The 25000-nt window shown below is 37.4% G+C and overlaps 1 protein-coding gene across 2 annotated transcripts in view; it reads right to left on the bottom strand.

Annotated features, from left to right (window-relative positions):
• LOC115220580 (uncharacterized protein C9orf85 homolog) overlaps nucleotides 1-25000 on the bottom strand; it is an 89065-nt gene that overhangs the window by 30710 nt on the left and 33355 nt on the right. For both annotated transcript variants that reach the window (XM_036509856.1, XM_029790731.2), the window contains exon 2: nucleotides 16252-16377. In XM_036509856.1, the coding sequence (XP_036365749.1) occupies nucleotides 16252-16377 (126 nt within the window). The remainder of the gene's footprint in view (nucleotides 1-16251; nucleotides 16378-25000) is intronic.

The raw sequence follows: 25000 nt of genomic DNA, 5'->3' as shown, positions 1-25000 counted from the left end.
CGGCACTGGCGGACAAGCCAGACAATCTTAGAGAGAGTTTTTAACCAAATTGTCTGTTACGGTTTTGGCATGATTTGAGGAGACACTGACATACTTCAAATTAGTGGAAGGCTTATGGTAAGGGCAGTATGAGTCCGCTATTAAGGTTAAGTGTAACGTCTAGGAATTAGCCTTGGTGAGTTCATTATCAAAAACTATACTCATATGCCATTCTATTACAAAACCTAGCTAACCTGCTCTTAGTTTCTGCACTATTCTGTTCGTGGTGTTTTGCAGGTAAAAACAGACAATCGTCACGATACAGCCGCCCGCGATCCCTCCGGGAATTGATCGGACCATTCGTAGAGAATAATATTCCGACCAAATCGGCTATCTGCGCACTATCCGAACTACCCATAGGCACATCAAATTTCATTGGGAGTATCCTTACGGATCTCACACTCATTATCAAACTTAATAAAACGATTTCCTGGCAACTAAAATGATATCTATCTCTTCTTGGTGAGGCCCTGCTGTTTGTGAGCATGCCAGAGGGCCTTATTTAGCACACTAGGGTTAATCGAGGGGTAGAAGCTGGCGATATCAAACTGAATGAACCTAGTTACGGTTCTTATTGGGATGGAAGAGAACCACTTCACTACCTGCGAGGAGTTGGCCAGAGGTGAGCTTCAGCTTGTTACTAACTAGGGATATATTTATCTAAAATGTACTACTGATTATCCCGATATCAGATCTACAGCGGCATATGAGTCTTAGCGCTGGGTTGGTGTGGAAGTTTAGGTTTCTGAAGAGAAAGACACAATATGGTCCCATTATTCAATCGGATTTTGGTAATTTGTGCTTTCGAAACACGTGTAAGAATGAAATCAAACGATTTCTTTCTGTTCAAGCTCTGCGTCCACAGCTCCATTCTTCAATTCACCAATAATGTTTTAATTTCCAAACCCCTATCCCAACAACAGGTTGCAACGCCAGATGGTGTTCCCACCGTGATGTTACCCTGCCGTTTTACTGCTCTGTTTGTACTAAGGTATCGGTTAAACTTTTGATTAATCTACTACAAGATTATTCATCTTTCTATTTCCACATAAATTATATATATATATATATATATATATATAACATATAATACAATATAATACATATATATACATATATATACATATATAGACATATATATACATATATATATATATATTACATATACATATATATATACATATACATATACATATATATAAATACATATATATTATATATATACATATATATATAATATCATACTCTATATATATACATATACATATATATATATATACCATATATTATATATAGATACAATTATATATTATATACATATAGATTCTATACATTATACATATATATATATAGATCTACATATATATATACATACTATAATATATATATACATATATATTATATATTTGTATATATATATACATATATATATATATAATGTATATTATAATATACTAATATATATATATATATCATATATCTACAGATATATATATATATATATATATATATACCTATATTATATATCTATATTACCTATATATATATATATATATATATATATATAATATATGTATATATATATATTATATATATATATAAAGAATATGCTGGGTTTAGTTCACTTGTGATCTACACAAAAGGTACACTGAGTAGCTGGATCGAGGGATCCATATTAGGGTTCCGTTATAGTAGGTAAATATTATATTAGAGGAAAAATCAAAAGCCAAGGCAGAACAAATATTTCAAGTCATTTAGAATAATTTAATTAGGGTAAGGTGAATTTGCAGTCTTACAGCCGTTTCTGGGATAGCTCGTGAGCACCGCCAGCAATTTTTTTCCTGTCTTCTCTTCTCGGGATCTTTCCTTCTCCTTTGTTTCCGACGAAGAGCTCTGCTCGAAACGTTAAACCCTCCTTCTTCCCTTCTTTCCTGAGCGTCCAATAATACTATATTTGTTCCACGTCTCGCGTTGCTGTTTTTTGTGTTTTTTTGGTGTTTTTCTTGTTTGGATTAACTATATACTATAAATATATATATTATATAAATATATAATATATAACACATGTTAATGAGCTGAACACCTTTCACCATGTGATCAGCTTGAAAAATTGTTAAGATACCAGGATATTTTCCTACTTTTCTTAACATGAAATACATGGTAGCCTTAATTCACAAATAAAGAAATTATACCCATCAATGCAGTGTTGAGCACTTATTTTCATCGTTCAACATTCGCGTATATTCTTTTATTTCTTTCAGTCATTTGACTGCAGCCATGCTAGAGCACTGCCTTTAGTCAAACAAATCAGCCCCAGGGCTTATTCTTTGTAAACCTAGTACTTATTCTAGCGGTCTCTTTTCCCAAACTGCTAAGTTACGGGGACGTAAACACACTAAAATGGGTTGTCAAGCACAGACACACAAACACATATATATGTGACAGGCTTCTTTCAGTTTTCGTCTACCAAATCCACTCACAAGGCTTTGGTTGGCCTGAGGCTATAACAGAAGACACTTGCCCAAGGTGCCATGCAGTGGGATGAACCCGGAACCATGTAGTTGGTAAGCATGCTACTTACCACACAGCCATTCCTGTGCCATGAGGTTTATGTCTACCAAATTCTTCTCACAACATATCAATGAACCCAAGGCTACAGCTGAAGACACTTTCTCAAGGTACCATACGGTGGGATTGAACCTAGAAGCACTTGGTTGAAAAATTCTTAAACCACTTGATTAAGACTGTAGCACCTATATACGTGTATCCTTTTTGTCACTTGAGGGATTGCACATGCTGAGAAAAACTAAGTAAATATATGGATATACTCTTCCACAAGTGTTGAGGACTTTTTCTCCTGTTTGTTTATCCATATATATATACACATATATACACACAGACAGTTACAAAAAGTGAGCAAGAGAGAGATAGAGAGAGTACAAATGATAGAGAAAGAGAGAGCACATGAGCAAGAGCACAAGTGAGAGAGAGGGGGAGTGAAAGCACAAGTGAGAGTGAGGGGAGAGAGAGAGTACAAGAGCGAGAGCAAAAAAGAGGAAGAGAGAGCACAAGTGAGAGGGCACAAGTGAGAGGGGGAGAGAGCACATGGGTAAGAGCACAAGTGAGAGAGAGGTGGGGGAGGAGAGAGCAAAGCCTGGAGAGAGAGAGAGAGAGGTGAGGGGGGGCACAAGAGAAAGCAAGAGGGAAAAGGAAGCTAATTTATAGGTTAGCTGCTTGGGAATGATGATAACGAATTTGTTCTGCAAAATAATTACAAATTAATCATATACCTCAAGGTATTTCAAGTCCAGATATTTATTCCACTTTAGATGTAAACAAAATCTCTTTGAGATGCTAATAATTAGGAAGCTTAACGAAGCAGATTGGCCTTTCAGAATTTCTTTAGGTAATACAAACACTGCAGATGCACACAAAACACACCCACACACTGCCTTGGTGTTCTAATAGCTTCCTTTTAAATTTTATCTTTTACTGGTTTCAGTCATTAGACTGCGGCCATGCTGGGGCACCACTTTGAAAAATTTTAGTCGAATTTGTCAATCTCAGTACTTAACACTTTTTTAATCCTGGTATTTATTCTATCAGTTTCTTTTGCCAAACTGCTAAGTTATGGGGACATCGACACACCAACACCGGTTGTCAAGTGGTGGCAAAGGACAAACACATACACACACACATATATGTATGTGTGTGTGTGTATTTATATATATAATATATATATATAAAATTACAAAAAAAACATCTTTTATCAATTCAAAATGAACAATTAAATTACACCATCTAGAAAATTACATATAATAGAAAAATTAAGTAGTAATTAAGTACTGTTTCTACTTTGCGGATTTTCACCTATCGCAGGGGGTTTTGGAACATAACAGCTGTGATAGTCAAGGGATTACTGCACATAATGAAGATAACAATGGTGATAATGCTGGAAATGATTTCTTTTAATCCTTTAGCATTTAGATTATGCTATCAAATGTAATGCTTATTTATTCACATCGTTATGAATTTATTCTGCATAATCTTGTAGCCTTGAGATTTCTATTATGTGACTGCATATTATTTAGACTAACATTGTAGGGTAGGTGTGAGAGGCTGGATTTGGCCAGTCTGAACATAAACCAGACAGAATATTTTGGTTGGATATGGCTGGTTTAAATGCTAATGGGTTAAACATGGTAAATTCTAAGCACATGTGAATGTATGTATGTGTGAATGTGAATGAAGATCTACCAGTGTAACTGAGTGTTGGTGTCCATGCATGTGAACCTGTTGGAAAGTGTGCGTGTGTGTGCGTGTGTGTGTGTGTGCGTGTGTGCGTGTGTCTATGTGCGCATGTGTGTGTCTATTAAATTCCTGTATGAATGTGAATGTGTGTTTGTATGTGAGGATACGTATGTGTATATACTCAGGCATAGTCAATGCCAGTACCGCCTGACTGGCCGTCATGCCAGTAGCCACGTAAACAGCACAAACTACACTCTTGGAGTGGTTGGCATTAGGAAGGGCGTCCAGCTGTGGAAAAACCTTGCCAGATCAGATTGGAACCTGGTACAGCCTTCTGGCTTACCAGTCTCCAGTCAAACCTTCCAACCCATGCCAGCATGAAAAGTGGGCATTAAACGAGGATGATGATGATGATATATACATATATCAGTGAGTGCCATCAACTATTGAGTGTGAGAAGGGTCTCTCACTCAACAACCATACTACTCTAGCCTTCATGCTTAAACTATCAACATAGGAGAGAGAGAGTGGGGTGGATGGTAGAGCAATTGCTGTTAGCTTAATATTGTTGATAAAAGTGAAGTGTGAAAATTAGGGACTCACTTCAGTCAAATGTTATCACATTTGCACCTCCCCTCTCATGAACCACAACACACACACAGAACTTTTCCCAGCCAACATCACAGCACTTACTTCTTCTTCACCTTAGCAGCCCCCACACCCATCCTCTTTCAGATACAGAACTCCCACCACCACCACCACCACCTGTCCAACCTCAATTATCTGTCTTATCTATTCTTAGCAGCTCCTCACTGTTAATCCTTGTTACTGAAACTAGTTCTTCAAGGTACATTTGATAGTTCCAAGGTTTCACTTCTTACTCTATAATCAAACCCAGCATCAGCTGTTGTTTATCTACACACTGCTAAATGACATCCATTCACACCCACCCCTCTCTCTCTCTCTCTCTATTTATCTATCTATCTCTATATATATATAGAGAGAGAGGGGGTGTCAGGATTGTGTATATGGTTAAGAAGTTTGCTTTACAACATGGTTTCAAGTTCAGTTCCAATGCAAAGCACATTGGGTAAGTGTTTACTTTTTTAGCGGCAGGACAGCCAAAACTGTCAGATCTGGTAGACAAACAGATATAGCAATCTATCTGTCTATCTATCTATCTATCTGTCTATCTATCTACCTCTCTCATGATTGATTATTAAATCCACAAGTTTCTTTTTATTCTCTCTGTTTATTTCCTCGTGTTCCTTTCTGTTGAAGAGCGTAGGCTCGAAACATAAAAGACTTTTTCACCTTCCTGAGCATCAAATTAATACACCTGCTTGCTGTTTATACACCTGTCTTCCTCTTTTGTTTTTCAGTAAATATATATATACTGCTATATTTTATATATAAAAAATACAAAAATGGGACAAGAACGCAAAACATCCAGACATACAATACAAAGAAAACAAGGATGAGTCATTTGGAGTTTTCTATCCTCAGTCGAGTTCCAGATTATCTTTGCAATTTCAGCTGGTTATTCTAGAGATTGCTCCAATCTGGCCAGCTTTCTTGCCCCATTTTTGTATTTTATATATATATATACTTTATTTAAAGCAGCAGAAAATTCAACAAAACCTGTTACTCTGAGTTTCACGTTCCCATTCGTCGGACAGTTTTTGCAAGCAAAAACTGTTCGACGAACAGGAACGTGAGCAAAAACTGTCCAACGAACGGGAACATGAAATTCAGAGTAACAGGTTTTGTTGAATTTTCTGCTGCTTTAAATAAAGCATATTACTCTACCACTGGTATTTGAGTACTCTTTTTTCCACCTTGTTTCACATTTATGTGTTTACTCCGGTATATATATATATATATATATATATATATATATATGTGCAGGTGGCACGTAAAAAACACCCACTACACTCGCGGAGTGGTTGGCGTTAGGAAGGGCATCCAGCCGTAGAAACACTGCCAGATCTGACTGGGCCTGACGAAGCCTTCCAGCTTCACAGACCCCAGTTGACCCGTCCAACCCATGCTAGCATGGAAAGCGGACGCTAAACGATGATGATGATGATGATGATATATATCGTCATGCTTGACTGCTAAATCCACAAGTATTTTCATTCTCTTTCTCTTTATTTTCTCTTATTCCTTTCTGTTGAAGAGCATAGGCTCAAAACATAAAAGACTTTCTCACTTTCCTGAGCATCAAACTAATACACCTGCTTGTTGTTTACACTCTTGTCTTCGCCTTTTGTTTTTTCTGCAAATTTCAACTATATATATATATATTTGAAAAAATTAATAGAAATGGCTTTTCTCATAATTTTTCCACTTCAGTAATTAGATGTTTGTAAGTTTATAAGGTGACTCAGGAAGTAGTTTTCAAAGTTTGTAATTCACTGTTTAAATAGGGAGTGTTTAGTTACAAACATACACACATGCATACACTAACATACACCCATACACACAGATATACACATACCCATAGATAAACATATAGAGAGATGTACACAAACAAATATATACACACAAACACATATTTAAGACCTTACACAGAGAAACACAAACATACATATACATGTATTCACTCACTTTATATTCATACATTTATACATACACAAACAAAAGAAAAAAAGGAGAGAAATAGAATTAAGTACATCAACAATAAAGAAATGGAATTTTTTGGTGTGGTCATTTTGGTAGGAAATGGTTCTATGAAGCCCTGTAACTGACAAAGGAAATGGTTCTATGAAGCCCTGTAACTGACAAAGGTACTTCCTTGCAAGTCTATTTACCAATATGGTCACAAACATTCACATTTAGTTCCTACATATAGTATACGTATACATACACAAATACTCTCACACACACATTTAATTTAGAGTAAAATTTGATGGCCATGGACTTGGTAACCAAGTTGTGAAGGACAGTATCATGATTTAACTTTCATCCTTTAAATCTTAAGTTCTTGCAGATTTTTATAGTCTCCGATATCATGATCATTTGTAGCCTATGAACTAAGGACTTGCATTCTCCAAGATTCCAAGTCCAGCCATACTTTGCTCCAAACAGATTGGTATGTATCCTGTTGCCCCAATAGTAAATGTGTGTATGTATAAAGCTTAGTCAGAGGAGGAAAAGCAAAAACTACAGCTCATTGGTTATCTTCATACCATTTCACTCCACATTCACCATCAATATATTTAGAAACTTTTAACCCCCTGTGGCCAGTCAAGCAGATAATCCAAGCTGGTGGTGTTGTGGGGGTGGGGGTCTGTTTAATAAAAAAAAAGGAAATATTATGGCTAAAATGAATTTCAATAATCATGGTGGGCAAAGGTTACATATAAAAAGTATATGTTAAGGTACAGTTTAAAAAGGTCAAACAACCTATATACCAACATTCTAATATTTATATGTCTTCTGAATATTACTTCCTTTGATATATTGGTTTAGGTCAAAAGATAACTTCCACAACTGCTACAACATGGAGAAATGTTAAAAATGCTCTTTAGCAAATTTTTTCTGGTCAGTTGGCCTGAAGCCAGAGTAAATGACACTTGCCCATTGGCAAGCAGTGGGACTGAACCTGAAACCATATGGTTGGAAAACAAACCTTTTAACTACACAGCCTTGCATGTACCTCTACACAAATACAACTGCACCTTTTTTTACTTATATATTCATATATTCATTTAAATGATGATGATGATGATGATGATTTCAAAAGTTAACACCCTACTCTGGGACAAAATACCTATCAACAACAATAGCAAATATATCTAGCAACTCTAGACACCTAGTGCCAAGCTCTAATTGAGGAGGGGACCTGTGGAAAGGGTAGACCCAGGAAGACATGGGACAAAGTAGTAAGAAAGGATCTTCAGACACTGGGCCTCACTGAGGAAATGACAAGGGACCTGGAGTTGTGATGATTTGCTGTACCTGAGGAGACATGCCAAGTAAAAGCTAAGCAAAATTGCTGTCATCCATACACACAGGCTTGTCAGTTACAGGTGCTGGTGCCACATAAATTGCACTCGTGCTACTACTGCATGAACACACCCATGCCAGTGGCACATAAAAAGCACCCAGCATGCTCGGTGAAGTGGATGACATTAGGAAGGGCATCAAGCCATAGAAAGCAAGTCACAGCAATTGGAGTCTGGACAGCTATTTTCTTCTGGTGGACCCCTGTAGTCATTTGGTGTTTAAAAACTTATTTTATAGGTACTTGCAAAATTCCTATTTTGTTTTTCACTTATTCACTTGTGTCGGTTTTCAAAAGCTCTGAGAGAACATGTTTCACTGGCCAGAAACATGTTAAACTATGTAAAACACTAGAAAAAGAAACCTAGCTGTTTTTTGGCAATAAATATATCTAAAGCAAAATTTTTTCCGTTTTTGGATTTGGTTTCCAAGATTCTTTATGTGAGTTCGTGTGTTGAAGCATATTCTGTTGTGTCTGGGGAGAGTCATTTTCTTTGTGTGCCTTTGCATCTTGCAACCATTTCAATAGTCTTGACTATTGAAAAGGTTGCAAGACACAACGAAAATTTTAGGAAAATAAAAATAAGAAATAAGTGGAAATTTTACCGGTGAGTGTAGTGTATTGAATTATAAGGCAAAGAAAATGACTCTCCCCAGACACAACAAAATTTTTTCCATGGACCCTTTAAATAATACTGTGGATCTACAATTTAACACTTTGCTTGCATGAACCCCCAAAAATTTTATGTGGACCTCCAGGAATCATATAGGCCCTAGTTTAGAATGACTGATCTATCCGATATTGCCACAGGCGGTGGATTTAAAGAATGTGGACCATACCACCTCTTGTTTTTTTTACAGAATCCCCCCATTTTCGAGTACAGAGATTCTGATTCTGCAAATAAACAAAAAAAAAAAAACCGCATTTAAAAATTTTTAAACTCAAAAATGGGGGATTCTGTAAAAGAAAGAAAAAAACAAACAAAAGGGGGGTGCAGTCCACATTCTTTATGTCTTCCCAGCAGGCCAAGCTACAGCATTGACATTGGACTGGAAAGAATAAAGAAATATGAAGACTCACTTAATTTCTATGATTTCAGAATCCGGTACAAAAAGGACGACAGATAAATTATGCTATATATTATCATCCTCACTGTTTTAATGTCTATTGTTTTACATGCTTGCATGGGTTACATGAAACACATTCAAGCAGATTTTTCTGGGTCTAGATGCCTTTCCTGTCACCAAGCTTCACCTGTTTCAAGGCAAAGTAATATTCCCCCCGCCTTATTCCAGAAGAATGGAAATGAAGAAAATCAGTTGCATGATGGTGACACAACTATCATGCTACATCAAAACAAAGGGACATACACACATACATGCATGATAAGGATGATGATGATTGGTGATGATGATTGGTGATGAACAGTGGTGATGATGATGATGATAAACAGTTGTGATGGTGATGAAGAATGATGTTGACAATGATTATGTTGAATGGTGGTGATGATGATGCTGATAATGGTGATGATGAAGAACAGTGGTAAAAGTGGTTATGATGATGAGATGGATAATGATGTACGATGTGATTACAAGGAATTTGGCTGCTATTTCTAGATAGTCCAAAGGCTTCCAGCTCTCGAACATTTCCTATCACCACCACCACCACCACTGGCAACAACAACAATAACAGCAGCAAAAGAACGATTTCTGCATCAGAGTTGATTGTCCAGACAAGTGGAGAAACTTTTTCAACACCAACAAAAAAAAAAAAAACAATAACAAAAAAAAGAACAATAACAACAAACAACTAAAACCACTCAGTGTCTGTTAATAGGGAATTGTAAATTAAAACAAAAAAGAAAACAACAAAATCCTTCAAGAAATAAAAACAATAATTCCAAATAAAACCAAGAGAGACTAAGTCAACAGTGGGAAGTGTAGCAGCGGCTTGATTAGTGTCTTTGGCATCGGATAGATATATGTGTGGTGTGGAGCGGAGGGCTGTGATGTGGTGTGGTGCAGCGTGGGTTTAAAAGACAGCTGATTTGTTGACACAACAAAGAAATGAATCTTGCTTCTGGAGGTCACTGATCTTTCAGTTTCCTTCTTCTGGCATATCATGTCCGACCGACTGATTGCCTCCTCTGCCTCTCTGCTTGTGTTTATATACAAACACACACATTCACACACACACACACACACACATGCACACACACACACACACACATGCACACACACACACACACACACACATGCACACACACACACACATGCACACACACACACATGCACACACACACACACATGCACACACACACACACACACACAGACACACACATGCACACACACACACATGCACACACACACACATGCACACACACACACACACATGCACACACACACACATGCACACACACACACACACACACACATGCACACACACACACACACACACACACACACACAAAATAATTGGATTTACAAGTGACACAGATTTACTACTTGTACAGGTGTGTGTGTGTGTGTATGAAATTATCATTTTTAATGTTCACTCTTAATGCTCTACACATGCATGGATCATGTGTGCATATATATATGGAGAGAGAGAGAGAGAGAGAGAGAGAGAGAGAGAGATTAAACTTACTTGGAAGAGGATGTGTGCCATTCAATCATATAATAATATAAATATATATGTACATGTACAAACATGTATATACACATAATATATATATACACACAATCATGCACACATGCATATCTATTTATACATGCACATGCATACACTCACACACACACATAATCCTTCCATTGTATGCACACACACAACCTCACATGTTTACAGATGTTATTTGGCCTGAGACCAGCTCTGATCAAGCAAACCCATGATCAAAAGCATTCCAAATATGACCCTCCTAACTTTTTAAGATTATCTAATATATTATTTCAGTGCTTAATCTCTTTATTTAAAATGGCAGGGTGTGATTTGAGGAAGATTTTTGTTGCTATTTTCAACAGGTCACATATTATATACATCATCTGACACAAGACCACCTCCTCCAATGTCCCCTCCCCTCTCAAAGGATCTTTGTCTTGCAAGTTACTTGGTGACCCTGCCATTGCTGATGCTGTGTGTAAAACATCCAGTCCACACTGTGAAGTGGTTGGCATTCGGAAGGGCATCCAGCTGTAAAAACCATGCCAAAACTGACCTCACCTGTGCTTGTGCTATGTAAAAAGTATTCAGTCCACTCTGCTAGGTGGTCGGTGTTAGGAAGGGCGTCCAGCTGTAAAAACCCTGCCAAAACAGACACAGAAGCCTGGTGCAGTCCTCAGCCGAGACAGCTTCTGTGAAACCATCCAACCCATGCCAGCATGGAAGGTGAACGTTAAACAATGACGATGATGTTTGTGCAATTCAGACACACATACACACAAATTTACAGCTGTACATTATATGTGCGTGTGTAACAACAAGCACATCTACCCATGCACATACACACGCATACATACTTTCACACTTACACCTTCACATTATCTCTACATGGAACACACACACACATGTACACCCACATATGCCTTCACATTTACAAATGCACTTTATTTCCATGCGCAACACACACACACACACACACACACACACATACACCTACACAGATTCTCACATGTTTAGAACTGTAAATGTCAGTTCTAGCAAGTATCCAACACCGCTCTTCCCCACGCCCCATCTCCTGCCCAAGACATTAACTAACCTGTCATAAGATAAGCTAGATTATAGACTTGTCCTCTCACTAATTCGTACCTACTTCTTACTAATAAGACAAATTGCTCGAAGACGTTTAAGAAAATTTGTTGGTACAGCCATCCTGCTAGCTTGTCACATACAATTTCAAAGTAGATTTCTTAAAACTATTTCTATCGGCACTATGGCTCTGTGGTTAAGAAGCTAGCTTTTCAACCATGTGGTCTCTGGTTCAGTTCCACTGCATGAGATCTTGGGTAAGTGTCTTCTTCTATAGCCCTGAGTCAATCAAAGCCTTGTGAGTGGATCTGGATCAATGAATCTGAACAAGAATTGTGGCTCTTGTATATATTCTTTTATTCTTTTACTCGTTTCAGTCATTTGACTGTGGCCATGCTGGAGCACTGCCTTTAGTTGAGGACTTATTCTTTGTAAGATTAGTACTTATTTTATCGGTCTCTTTTGCTGAACTGCTAATTTACGGAGACGTAAACACATCAGCATTGGTTGTCAAGTGATCTGAGGGGACAAACACAGACACACATACATATATATATATATATATATATATATATATATATACATACGACGGGCTTCTTTCAGTTTCTGTCTACCTCCACCAGCACAGGTATGTTTACACAGCACCAGTACGAATGCATTTTATGTGGCATCAGCACCTGTAAAGGCCAACCCTGTATGTAGAGATGACAGCAATTTTACTAAGCTTGACACATCTTCTCAAGTACAGCAAATCCCCCACAACTCCTGGCCGCTACTCATTTTCTCATATTTATTCCAAATGTTGACAGCTGTTTCATAATCTGTAACTAAATACAGATTAGAAACAGCTGTCAATATATATAAAAAATATTTTATCTCTCACTTCTCCAACATGTGATCAATTATATATATATATATATATATTTAGCAATTAAGGACAACTACTTAATAAGGAAAACTTAACAAGAAATTGTCAGGTAGATAGCGTAAAAACCTCATAAGAGAAAAAATTTCGAAAATAATTATTTCTTATTGAACATATTAATTTATATATAGAGGGCATTATACATACATGCCAGAAGGCATTATACATACATGCCAAACGCTAAGAGGGACAATTAGTCATTTCTACCAAAATTGTCCCTCTTAGCGTTGGCATGTATGTATAATGCCCTCTATATAAATAATATATATATATATATATATATATATATATATATATATGTGTGTGTGTCTGTGTTTGACACACAAACATATACACACACATATATATATATATATATATATATATATATATATATATATATAAATGTTCTAAAATCTGCTCAGCCTTGGTTTTTTATCTCATTACGGAAAAAAACTTTTCTATTCATCTTCCCACACACCCTCAGACTCAATGTGGAGGCCTACATCAAGTGCCTGGAGGAGGTTGTGCTGCCCTGGGTCAAGAAGGTGGCTGCTGGAACACCCTGAGTCTGGCAACAAGACTCTGCACCATGCCAGATAAGCAGGAGAACCCAGTCATGGCTATCAGACAATTTCTGTCACCACTTCACCCCTAACATCTGGCCACTTAACTCCCCAAACTGCAACCCCCTTGATTATTATGTGTGGGGTGCACTTGAGCGAGAGACCAATAAAACTCTTTGTAACACTAAAGAACTAAAGGCAAGGATTATGGCAACATTCACCAACTTAAACAAGGAGACCGACCAGAAGGGTTGCAGGAGATTCCAAAGTCGCATGGAGGCCATGGTTGAAGCCAAGTATTTCAAGATATTTTTATGTAATTTTGGTAAATATATCTGTTAAAATGAGATGTCAGTGTTATTTTCCTTTTTGCATAATCTAGACAACAGTTGATTCCTCACACACACACACAAATTCATGTTACGGTTGCACCAATTAATCAGCAAATAAAATAGTAATCAGCCATATCCACTATTAATTGGTATTGGCTTTTTAGCTCTAATTAGTTTTGATAATTAGCCATTCTTATTTGTAATTATTACTGATAGGCAAGCATGCTGGAGCAAGAAAACCATGGATGACAGAAAACATACTGGATTCACTATGTACAGATACACAATAAACATATATTGGTTTCAAATTTTAGCACAAGGTCAGCAATGTTGGAGGAGGGGGTAAGTTGATTACATTGACCCAAGTGCTCAATTGGTACTATTTTGTCGACCCTGAAAGGCAAAATCGACCTCAGTGGAATTTGAACTCAGAAGCATTTTGCTCAGCATGCTAACAATTCTGCCAGCCTGTTACCTTACAATAAACATATATTGTTTCCTAGGAAACAATCTCAGCGCAGGAGTAGCTGTTTGGTAAGTAGCTTGCTAACCAACCACATGGTTCCGGGTTCAGTCCCACTGCGTGGCATCTTGGGTAAGTGTCTTCTGCTATAGCCCCGGGCCGACCAAAGCCTTGTGAGTGGATTTGGTAGACGGAAACTGAATGAAGCCTGTCGTAGATATGTATATATATAATATATATGCGTGTGTGTGTTTGTGTGTCTGTGTCTGTACCCCTAGCATTGCTTGACAACTGATGCTGGTGTGTTTACGTCCCCGTCACTTAGCGGTTTGGCAAAAGAGACCGATAGAATAAGTACTAGGCTTACAAAGAATAAGTCCCGGGGTCGATTTGCTCGACTAAAGGCGGTGCTCCAGCATGGCCGCAGTCAAATGACTGAAACAAATAAAAGAGTAAAAAGAGTAAAGAGAGCCTACCACTGCAGTCTAATTGAGTCCTTGAGCATGTTGATCTGTGCTGAAACTTGAGATTACTAGAGACTGCCCCAGGGATAAAGTCCCATAAGTAAAAGGGTGTCAAAGTAGAAGAGACACTCTCCAATCCTCTTGATAGAATATTCTTTTACTCTTTTACTCGTTTCAGTCATTTGACTGCGGCCATGCTGGAGCACCGCCTTTAATCGAGCAACTCGACCCCGGGACTTATTCTTTTGTAAGCCCAGTACTTATTCTATCGGTCTCTTTTGCCGAACCGCTAAGTAACAGGAACATAAATACACCAGCATCAGTTGTGAAGCAATGCTAGGGGGACAAACACAGACACACAAACACACACATATATATATAAATATATACGACGGGCTTCTTTCAGTTTCCGTCTACCAAATCCACTCACAAGGCTTTGGTCAGCCTGAGGCTATAGCAGTATACACTTGCCCAAGGTGCCATGCAGTGGGACTGAACCCGGAACCATGTGGTTGGTAAACAAGCTACTTACCACACAGCCACTCCTGCGCCTGTTGTTTAACTTTTTTTTGATACCAACCCACCTGAGACCATACCTGGTTTTATAATACAAATTTCTTGGATTAAAGTGAGTTAAATTAATATTTTCCGTTAAAATTCCATGTTGATTTCTGTTCTAAACATGAGCTTATTAATGACAAAGGTATTTCAGTAAATGCTTCATTATTTAAAAAATCTATTGAAATAAAAACAATGTAGTTCAACAGAAATATGGTAAAAACAAAAAAGGGTTAATTGTTCTTTTAAAAAGGAATTAATATAAAAGTTTCTATTTTTTATTTGTTTTACAAGAATTTTGATGTGAAACCATATGGTGAAACCAATATTGTTACATTTGGGAAGAGTCACAACTGACAAAGCTTATAAACCCACTTGCCAGTTGTTTGCTTGTCTATATTTCGCTTCTCTTTCTTTTTCAAAACAGTTGATGCTTGTTTAAGTCCCTAAAAATATTTTTCACTAGACCAGGTGTCTTGGGGAAATTTCGAACCTGGGTTCTCATTCCTAAGGTATTTTTCGATGTTATTATTATTATTATTATTCAGATCACTGCCTGGAATCAAACTTGGTATTTTGGGGTTAGTAGCCTGTGCTCTTAACTACTACGCCATATACCCGTGGTTGTAGTGGCTAAGAGTGCAGGCTACTAACCCCAAGATTCCAAGTTCAATTCCAGGTAGTAATAATAATAATAATAATAATGATAATAATAATAACAACAACAATATCGAAAAATACCTTAGGAACAAGAACCCAGGTTCAAAATTTCCCCAAGACACCAGATGAAGGCTGGAGGGTATATGAGCCGAAACGTTGTGTTAACAACAAACAAGATGAGGACAAATATCCACCAAATGTAAATAGTGTACATAATTCCTCATCTCTTAAATATAGAACTGTAAAAATAATTATATACTTACGCTTCATCATTTTTCTTTGTTGCAACACGGTTTTTAACACATTTTGGACATATTTGTCTGTTTTCGGCACATTGCTGACACAGGAAATGGTAAGCTCTTTTGATAGCCTTTTTAGAACAGCCAGAACTGTGAATTAGAAAAGAAAAAAACAATTAAATAATTATAGAATCAAACTAAAGATACTATAAGAAATAAAAAATTGACAACAGCACATCATCTCTTAAGCAGATGAGGGAATTTGATATGGTTGCTTGATCCACTAAAAATAGCAGTCATATGTTTGAGTGTATTTTCTATGCATATTTAATTACATTACTTTAGTAAAAAAAAATCTAGCTGAATCATTAGTGTACTGGAGAAAATGATTAGCAGGATTTCTTCTGGTTCTTTACATTCTGAGTTCAAATTCTGGCAAGGTCTACTGTGCCTTTTGTCCTTTTTTTTTGGGGGGGGGGGTCAATAAAATAAGTACCAGTTGAGCACTGGGGTCAATGTAACCAACTTAACCCCTCCACAAAAATTACTGGCTTTGTACCAAAATTAGAAATATTTTAGCTCTCCTTGAAAATACTTTTCTTTTTCTCTTCACGCATGTGCGTGTGTGGTTGAAAATGTGTGCATATATATGTGTCTGTGTGGGTGGAGGGGTACATGTGTATGTCTGTGTCCATGAATGTTGTGTGATATAGTCATAACAGCAGCAAATTGGTAAAAGGGCCAGTGTAACAAGATAGAATGTCTTGCAACATCAGTTCCAGCTCTTTACATTCTGACACCTAAGATGACACTGGTGCCGAGCTGTATTAATCCTTACTATTCCTTTGTCATGGAGAGGGGAAACATGCATAGACAACTGTAAGTGCAGGAGTGGCTGTGTGGTAAGTAGTTTGCTTACCAACCACACAGTTCTGAGTTCAGTCCCACTACATGGCACCTTGGGCAAGTGTCTTCTACTATAGCCTCGGGCCAGCCAAAGCCTTGTGAGTGGATTTGGTAGATGAAAACTGAAAGAAGCCCATTTATATATGTGTGTGTGTGTGTGAGTGTATTTGTGTGTTTGTCCCCTCAACATCACTTGACAACTGATGCTGGTGTGTTTATGTCCCCTAACTTAGCGGTTTGGCAAAAAGGACCGAAAGAATAAGTACTAGGCTTACAAAGAATAAGTCCTGGAGTCAATTTGCTCGACTAAAGGCAGTGCTCCAGCATGGCCACAGTCAAATGACTGAAACAAGTAAAAGAATAAACTACTGGATTTCCTTATAAAAGAAAATAATAAATAGCTTGGACTGGGACCTTAAGAGGGGCTTCCCAGGTCTGGATCCAGTTTCACAAGACATACAGCGGTACCAAAGATGGATAGAATGTTGTTAATCTGTGTCTATTTCAGAAAGATATACCAAAAGCCCAAGTGGCTTTGAGTTCTCTCCTACTACGCAACACACAGTCATGCCTGTAATAATTATAAGCCATCCATTTATCCTGTTTGGGTGACTTACCCAGACCAATGCAATTTTTCTTAGCTGGATGTTCCAATCTTCCTAACAGTTTTCATATCCTCAACCCAATATCCAGTGTGGTCCACAAGTTGATCAATATATGCACTTCTTAGCCTGCCAATAGCTGTAGGCCCATGCATGGGTTTCCAGAGAAGAAGATTGCTGGATATTTCATCTTGGCTTCTCTAGCAGTGTCCTGCAAAATGTGTGTCTGTCTGTTTCTGGTTACTGAGGTGATGATGGGAATACTGCCATACAGCTGTGGCTTTGTAAGTTGTTGTTGCCAAGAAAGGTTGCGAACTGCACAAAGCATTCTTGTGTTTGTACCACCAAACTTCTTTTCAAAGCTCTTGTTAAGTGTCATAATTCCAGGCCAACCAAAACCAAGAAAGTGAATTTGATAGACGGAAGTTGTAAGAAGTTTGTGTCATCATCATCATTTTAATGCCTGCCTTTTTCCATGTTTCCACGGGTTAAACAAGATTTGCTGAGACAAATTTTCTATGGTCTCTTGCCTTTTGTGTTACCAACTCTCACCAGTTTCTTCATTTTAATGCCCACTTTTCCATATTTTCATGGGCCAGACAAGATTTGCCGAGGCAGATTTTCTATGGTCTGTTACCTTACATGTTGTCAACCCTCACCAATTTCCAAGCAAGCTAATACTTCCACATGATCAGACATGCTTTTACCGAAAGACTTTCATCCCCTCGGGGTCGATAAAATAAGTACCAGTTGAGCACTGGGATTGGTGTAATAGACTTGACTCCTTCCTTCAAAATTGATGGCCTTATTTCAAAATTTGAAAGCAATTTCTATGTACTTACAGTTAAATCTGTGTTATTAGGTCATTTGGGTAATAAATTTAAGGAGAGAAGAAAAAAAAAGAAACATAAAAACAAATACAAAAAAAGGCAGGTGGAATCAATAAAAATGCCATTTAAAATCTTCCATAATCATAAATTTAGTTTGTTTCTATATAGCCATGTAATAGAGAAGAAATTTAATTAAATAAAAGGACAAAAGAAAATTTTGTTTTCGAGCATTGTTAAAAATCATATTGAATTATTATTCATTCACTTTTTATTAAAGCCCAACATGAACGTCCCTATAACCACCACCACCACCACCAAAAACTTTTGAGAGAGATACAAAGAGAGGAGAGCAGGGGATAGCCAAAATGAGTTAACCCCAGGACATGCCTAACGGTTTCTCAACCCTGCCAGGATTTGAAATCAGAATGCAGTCTACATCATCATCATCATTATCCCTGGTTAATGTCCATTTTCTATGCTGGCATGGGTTGTACTGCTTGATAGGAACTGACAAGGCCAGGGGCCACACCCAGTTCTATAGTCTGTTTTGGCTTGGTTTCTACAGCTGGGATGCCCTTCCTGATGCCAACCACTTCACACAGTTTACTGGGTGATTTTTACGTGGCTCACTGCTTCCTCACTTCGGATTCCCAGACAGCTGTTTCTGGCTCTTTAGCCTTTTGCATGGTATTATTCAAACAAAGCCAACAAACCGTTTAGTAGAATAAAACACCAGAAGTGACTATTTATCAGAATGTAACACATAAACACAACATAGAAAACATAAGTAAGGGGGATAATTACATGGTTGGTTTCATTATATGATTAACTGATTAATACTGCTTATTTCAAAGGCAGCGAGCTGGCAGAAATGTTAGCATGCCAGGCAAAATGCTTAGCAGTATTTCATCTGTCTTTACGTTCTGAGTTCAAATTCCACCGAGGTCGACTTTGCCTTTCATCCTTTCGGGATCGATAAATTAAGTACCAGTTGCATACTGGGATCAATCTAATCAACTGCCCCCTTCCCCAAAAATTTCGGGCCTTGTGCCCAGAGTAGAAAAGAATACTGCTATTGCATTCTCCCCCATTGCTTTTCTCCACCACACTCAAACACACAAGTACATCATTTTTGACGAGCAACTAAATAATTATATGATCAATTAACAGCAAAAATAAAAAAAAAAACATCATCAGCAGCAGCAGCAAAAATACATTTCTATAAAAATGCAATAAAATGCATTTCAAAAAAATGTATATATATATAAACATAGCCAGAAGAAAAAAAAATTAATATTTAATTGATGATAATAGCATCACAGAATAGAACAGAATGGAATATTACAATACCAAAACATTATAAAAATAATGCACAACAAAAACATGAAAGACCTCGTTGTTGCTGTTGTTGAATTAGTCATATATGAGAAGGAGAGGTGGGGCTATGCTGTGGTGGTGGTGGCAGAGAAGTGATAAGCAACAGCTACGGTTTATGCATTATGTTACTTGTTTGTGCAAATAAATATGCGTGGATTGGAACAATGCTAACAAATAGATATGGAAGTGGTGAATCTATTGCCATTGGTTACTGGCTACCAACAGGGCCAATCGGAAGGCTCACTGTATTTTCTTTCGAACTAGCCAAAACTGACAAGGGGATTGTCTGTGGAATTTAGAGGGAACAAATATCACACAGGGTATTTTTTTTTATTTGAAATTACACATCAATGAAACACACACACACACACACACACGCATGCACATATGTACGCACACACTTAAATGCATACAAGATTTGGCATACTTTCCTATTGCCAAAGTCCATTTACAAGATTCTGGTCAACTCAAGCCTATGGTAGAAGACTCATGCCTCAGGTTCCATGCAGAACCATATAGTTGTGCAGCAAACGTTTTAACTACAGCCAAATGGATCTGGGTTCAGTCCCATTGCATAGTACCTTGGGCAGATGTCTTCTACTCAGACTACCTTCACCTCAGACTGACCAATGCTTGTGAGTGAATTTGGTAGATGGAAACTGTGTGGAATCCCACCATATATGTACATGTCTGCATGTGTCTGTGTATGTTTGTCCACAGCCTTGACAACTGGCGTTGGTTTGTTTACATCCCCATAACTTAACAGTTAGGCAAAGGAAGCTGACAGAATAAAAACCAGACTTTAATAAATAAATACAGAGGTCAATTTATTTAATTGAACCTTTCAAGGTGGTGCCTCGACATGGCCACAGTCCAATGACTGAAACAAGTAAAGTACGAAAGATAAATCAGTAATTATAGAAAGATCTCCTGAATGGATTAATTTGATAACAGATGATAATGGAAGACTCAGGATTATATTGATGATAACACATAATAGAAATTAGCAAGAGTACTTCACAGAACTTATCCAGCCTCGCTGTGATCTGAGTTCAAATCCTGCTGCGATCAACTCAGCTTCTCCATCCTTATGCAGCTGATAAAAACAAGTACCAATCCAGAGCAGTGTATATTTGGAACTGTAAGAAGACTGGACTAGGCTTTCGTTAGACCAGGGCAGTAGCAAAAAACACTTGTCCAAGGTGTCACATGTGGAACTGAACCCAAAACCACATGGTTGAGAAACAAACTTCTTAACCATACAACAAGGCCTGCACCTCATTTATTCTGAAAGTGGTGAACAGCCTTTGTTTAATACAATAAATCACTAAATTTTATTCAAAGACATCTTATCTTGCTGAACCCTAGAATTTATTTTCATTGAACCCTCTTTGAAACACTGTGTACTGTATCTAAAACAACAAGACAAGATGGTCATGGCTGAAAAGCCTTTGGTCATAAGCTAGACTACAATAACAACAATAAATAACTGAGGGTGCAGAAAAATAGCCTAAACATATCGGTGAATTGTTAAATTGATAAATAAATACATTGTTTAATTCTGTGAAAAAGCAAAAAATGCTTTGAAGACATCCAACTTGAAGACGTTACTGGGCTGGGAACAGAAATGGGTTAAAAAGGCAAAGGGGGCAAAGCAGGCAAAGGGAAAGGAGTTATGTCACTTATGACACTAGGAGTGAGATGATGACAAACATATCAAGGAATGAATCACTGCAAAAGAATGATTGGGGGAGGGACAGGAATAATATATTTCACCTTATCAGATATCTTGTCTCTATTGATTTTATATACAAAAAAGGAGATTTTATGCAGTACGTGCAGTCCACAAGGTAACGACATGAGTAGGTGTCAGGGAAGGGAACCAAGCTAGAACGGAAGTGTCTCTCAGATTCAACAAAGTCATTATAAAATAGAATAATCGACTAAGCAACTAAGGTATTATTATTTAATTCCAGGTCAATCCTGGTGTGTGCAGACTATAAACAAAGACATTACAAGCCATGCCCATCCCAACATTTTTGGGAGAGGGTGTTTTCTTAAGACTACATTATCATGTAATGCATGTCCTTCCTTTTTTTAAGATGATGAAGTGCAAGTTGAAGGAGGTTTAACTGCCACTTCTAGTAAGTCAAGAGACCACATACAAGCTCCATGGTTTGCTCACCATTTACATAACTGGCACTCTGTCAGTTGTAATGTTAGGGGTTCCAGTTGATCCGATCAACAGAACAACCTGCACATGAAATTAATGTGCAAGTGGCTGAGTGCTCCACAAACGCATGTACCCTTAACATAGTCCTCAGGGAGATTCAGTGAGACACAGACTGTGACAAGGCTGGCCCTTTGAAATAAAGATACAAGTCATTTCTGCCAGCTGAGTGGACTGGAGCAATGTGAAATAAAGTGTCTTCTTGCTCAAGGAATAAAACTCATGACCTTACAATTTTGAGCCAAATACGCTTAACACTAAGCCGTGGACTTTCACTCACAATTATGTAAGTATACCATTAACCTCCATGAGCACTTTTTGCACCAAAATCAAGATTAAAATTAGAGGTTAGCATATAATACAATATGAATCCACAATGGTTTTTGCCTAACTGCTTTTATGAAGACAAAAGTGTAATAAAGTTTTGTTAATTTCTTGTTGTTTTTTAAAAATATATCGCAATATCTTTTGTTTAATATTTGTTTTTCATGCTGGCATGAGTTGAATGGGAGTTTCTTTATATAAAGTAAACCATAGGAACCTCTATAAATGGTGCTCAACTCACTAGAGACAGTAGCAAAAATTCCACCTGATCATCTTAAGAAGGTCAAATTGGGAAAAGGGTAAATGGAATGGTCATTAGTGGGATGCATTCGATTGTAATGTATCCCAGGACTGTCCAAGGAACAAACAATAACAGTTTGTTTTGAACATGCAACTAAGAGATGTTTTCTATGAGAAGGTCTTGAAAAGAAATTGTATCTTCTAATTAAAGAGAAGAATCAAGAAATATGTAAATAGAATCTTGGAGCAAACGTGGTTCAAGTTCCACACACAGCTTCCTACCTTCTTTTCTATCCAAAGGGTATCATAAAGCTATTATTTATAGCTGAATTCACTCCAAGATATATCGTTAACAAAGATTTGTAACTTCTATATTTTGGCATCTGGCTAGATACCTTTTAACAGATGCCGTGTTCATGTTTAAACACAAAAGCTCTTTAACATACACACATGTGTATGTCTTTGTGTGTGTGTTTGTGTATGAGTGTTTGTATGGGTGAGTAAAGATAAGACGATTACATCATTCCTCTTTGTTTATTTTCATTCACAACCTTGCATGTAAATACACTCCTCAAACCTAAATTTGTTTATGACATTCTTACTTCAATGCCTACTCAATGAAAATCTTTTTTATAGCCAACTACCTACAACAGCACTACCTACCCAGGATAAAGGAGTCATAATTTAAGTTTCAGATTTATCTGAGCACCACATGATGGACCACCTATACCCTGCTTGCTTCAACCTTCTTCAAAATTCTCTCTCTCTCTCTCTATATATATATATATATATATACACAGAATCATCATCATCATCGTTTAACATCTGCTGTCCATGCTGGCATGGGTTGGATGGTTTGACTGAGGACTGGCAAGCCAGAAGGCTACACCAGGCTCCCAATCTGATCAGGCAAAGTTTCTACAGCTGGATGCTCTTCCTAATGCCAACCACTCCAAGAGTGTAGTGGGTGCTTTTTACATGCCACCATCATGGGAGCCAGTCAGGTGGCACTGGCAACGACCACACTCAAATAGTGCTTTTTATGTGCCATCGGCACAGGAACCAGCTAGGCAGCACTGGCTTCGGCCATGGTTGAATAGTGCTTTTTATGTGTCACTGGCACAGGAGCCAGGCATTGGCCATGACAATGATTTCATTTGACTGAACAGGTCATCTCAAGCGTATTTTATTCAACGTTTATTCAACAATGATTTCATTTGATTCAACAAGTCTTCTTAAGCATAGTTTATTGCCCAATGGGCTGCTCATGCGACACCAGCATAAGCCACACCTACGGTCTCACTTGGCTAACCATTAGTCACTCTATGACTGGACATATATTTAACTACATGTAAATACATTACAGCTCTATCCTTTAGATCGTGCTTCGTTTTTGGATATATGATCCACTGACAATCTACACACACACATATGTATATATATATATATATATATATATATTTCTGTGTTCCTTTCTGTCGAAAAGCATAGGCTCGAAGCGTAAAAGACTTTCTCACCTCCCGAGAATTAAACTAATAGATCTGTTTGTTGTTTACACATCCGCTTTTGCCTTTTGTTTTTTTGTAAAATGGATCTTCTGTCAAAATGTTAAACATCGTAAACAGTGGGTTGATAAAAGGGGAAAAACTCAACCACAACCAAGAAGGGAATTTCATGGAAAAAAGGTTCTTCTCTCTATCTGGTGGGATTGTAAAGGAGTAATTCACTTTGAATTGTCACCACCTAATGCAACAATCAATGCTCAAGTATACTATCAGCAATTAGAGCCTTTGAACCAAGCTTTGAAGAAAAAAAGACCCGCTTTAGTGAATCAAAAAGGAGTGATGTTTCATCAGGACAATGCGTGACTTCACACTGCAAAGATCACATCACAGAAGATCGAAGAGCTTGGTTGGAAAAAAATTTTTCATCCACCTTATTTTCCTGACCTTGCTCCTTCAGACTACCATTCGTTTTGTAGTTTACAGAAATATTTGGGGGACATAACTTTCACAAGCCAGGAGGAGGTCGAAACTGGCATTTCAGAGTTCTTCGCTTTTAAACCAAAAGAGTTTTACATTGATGGGATTAAAAAACTTGTAACTAGATGGAAGCAAGTCATAGATAATCAGGGAAAGTACATTGATGATTAAATTTCAATTAAATATAACATTTGATCACTTGTTTTCTTTATTCAAAATTCAGACAGAACTTATGGGATGACCTGATACATATATATATATATATATATATATATATATATA

This window comes from Octopus sinensis, linkage group LG16 (genome assembly GCF_006345805.1).
Source record: "Octopus sinensis linkage group LG16, ASM634580v1, whole genome shotgun sequence".
Classification (NCBI taxonomy): Eukaryota; Metazoa; Mollusca; class Cephalopoda; order Octopoda; family Octopodidae; genus Octopus; species Octopus sinensis.
The sequence above is the reverse complement of the archived record's forward strand: the minus strand, read 5'-3'. Positions and strand labels throughout refer to the sequence as shown.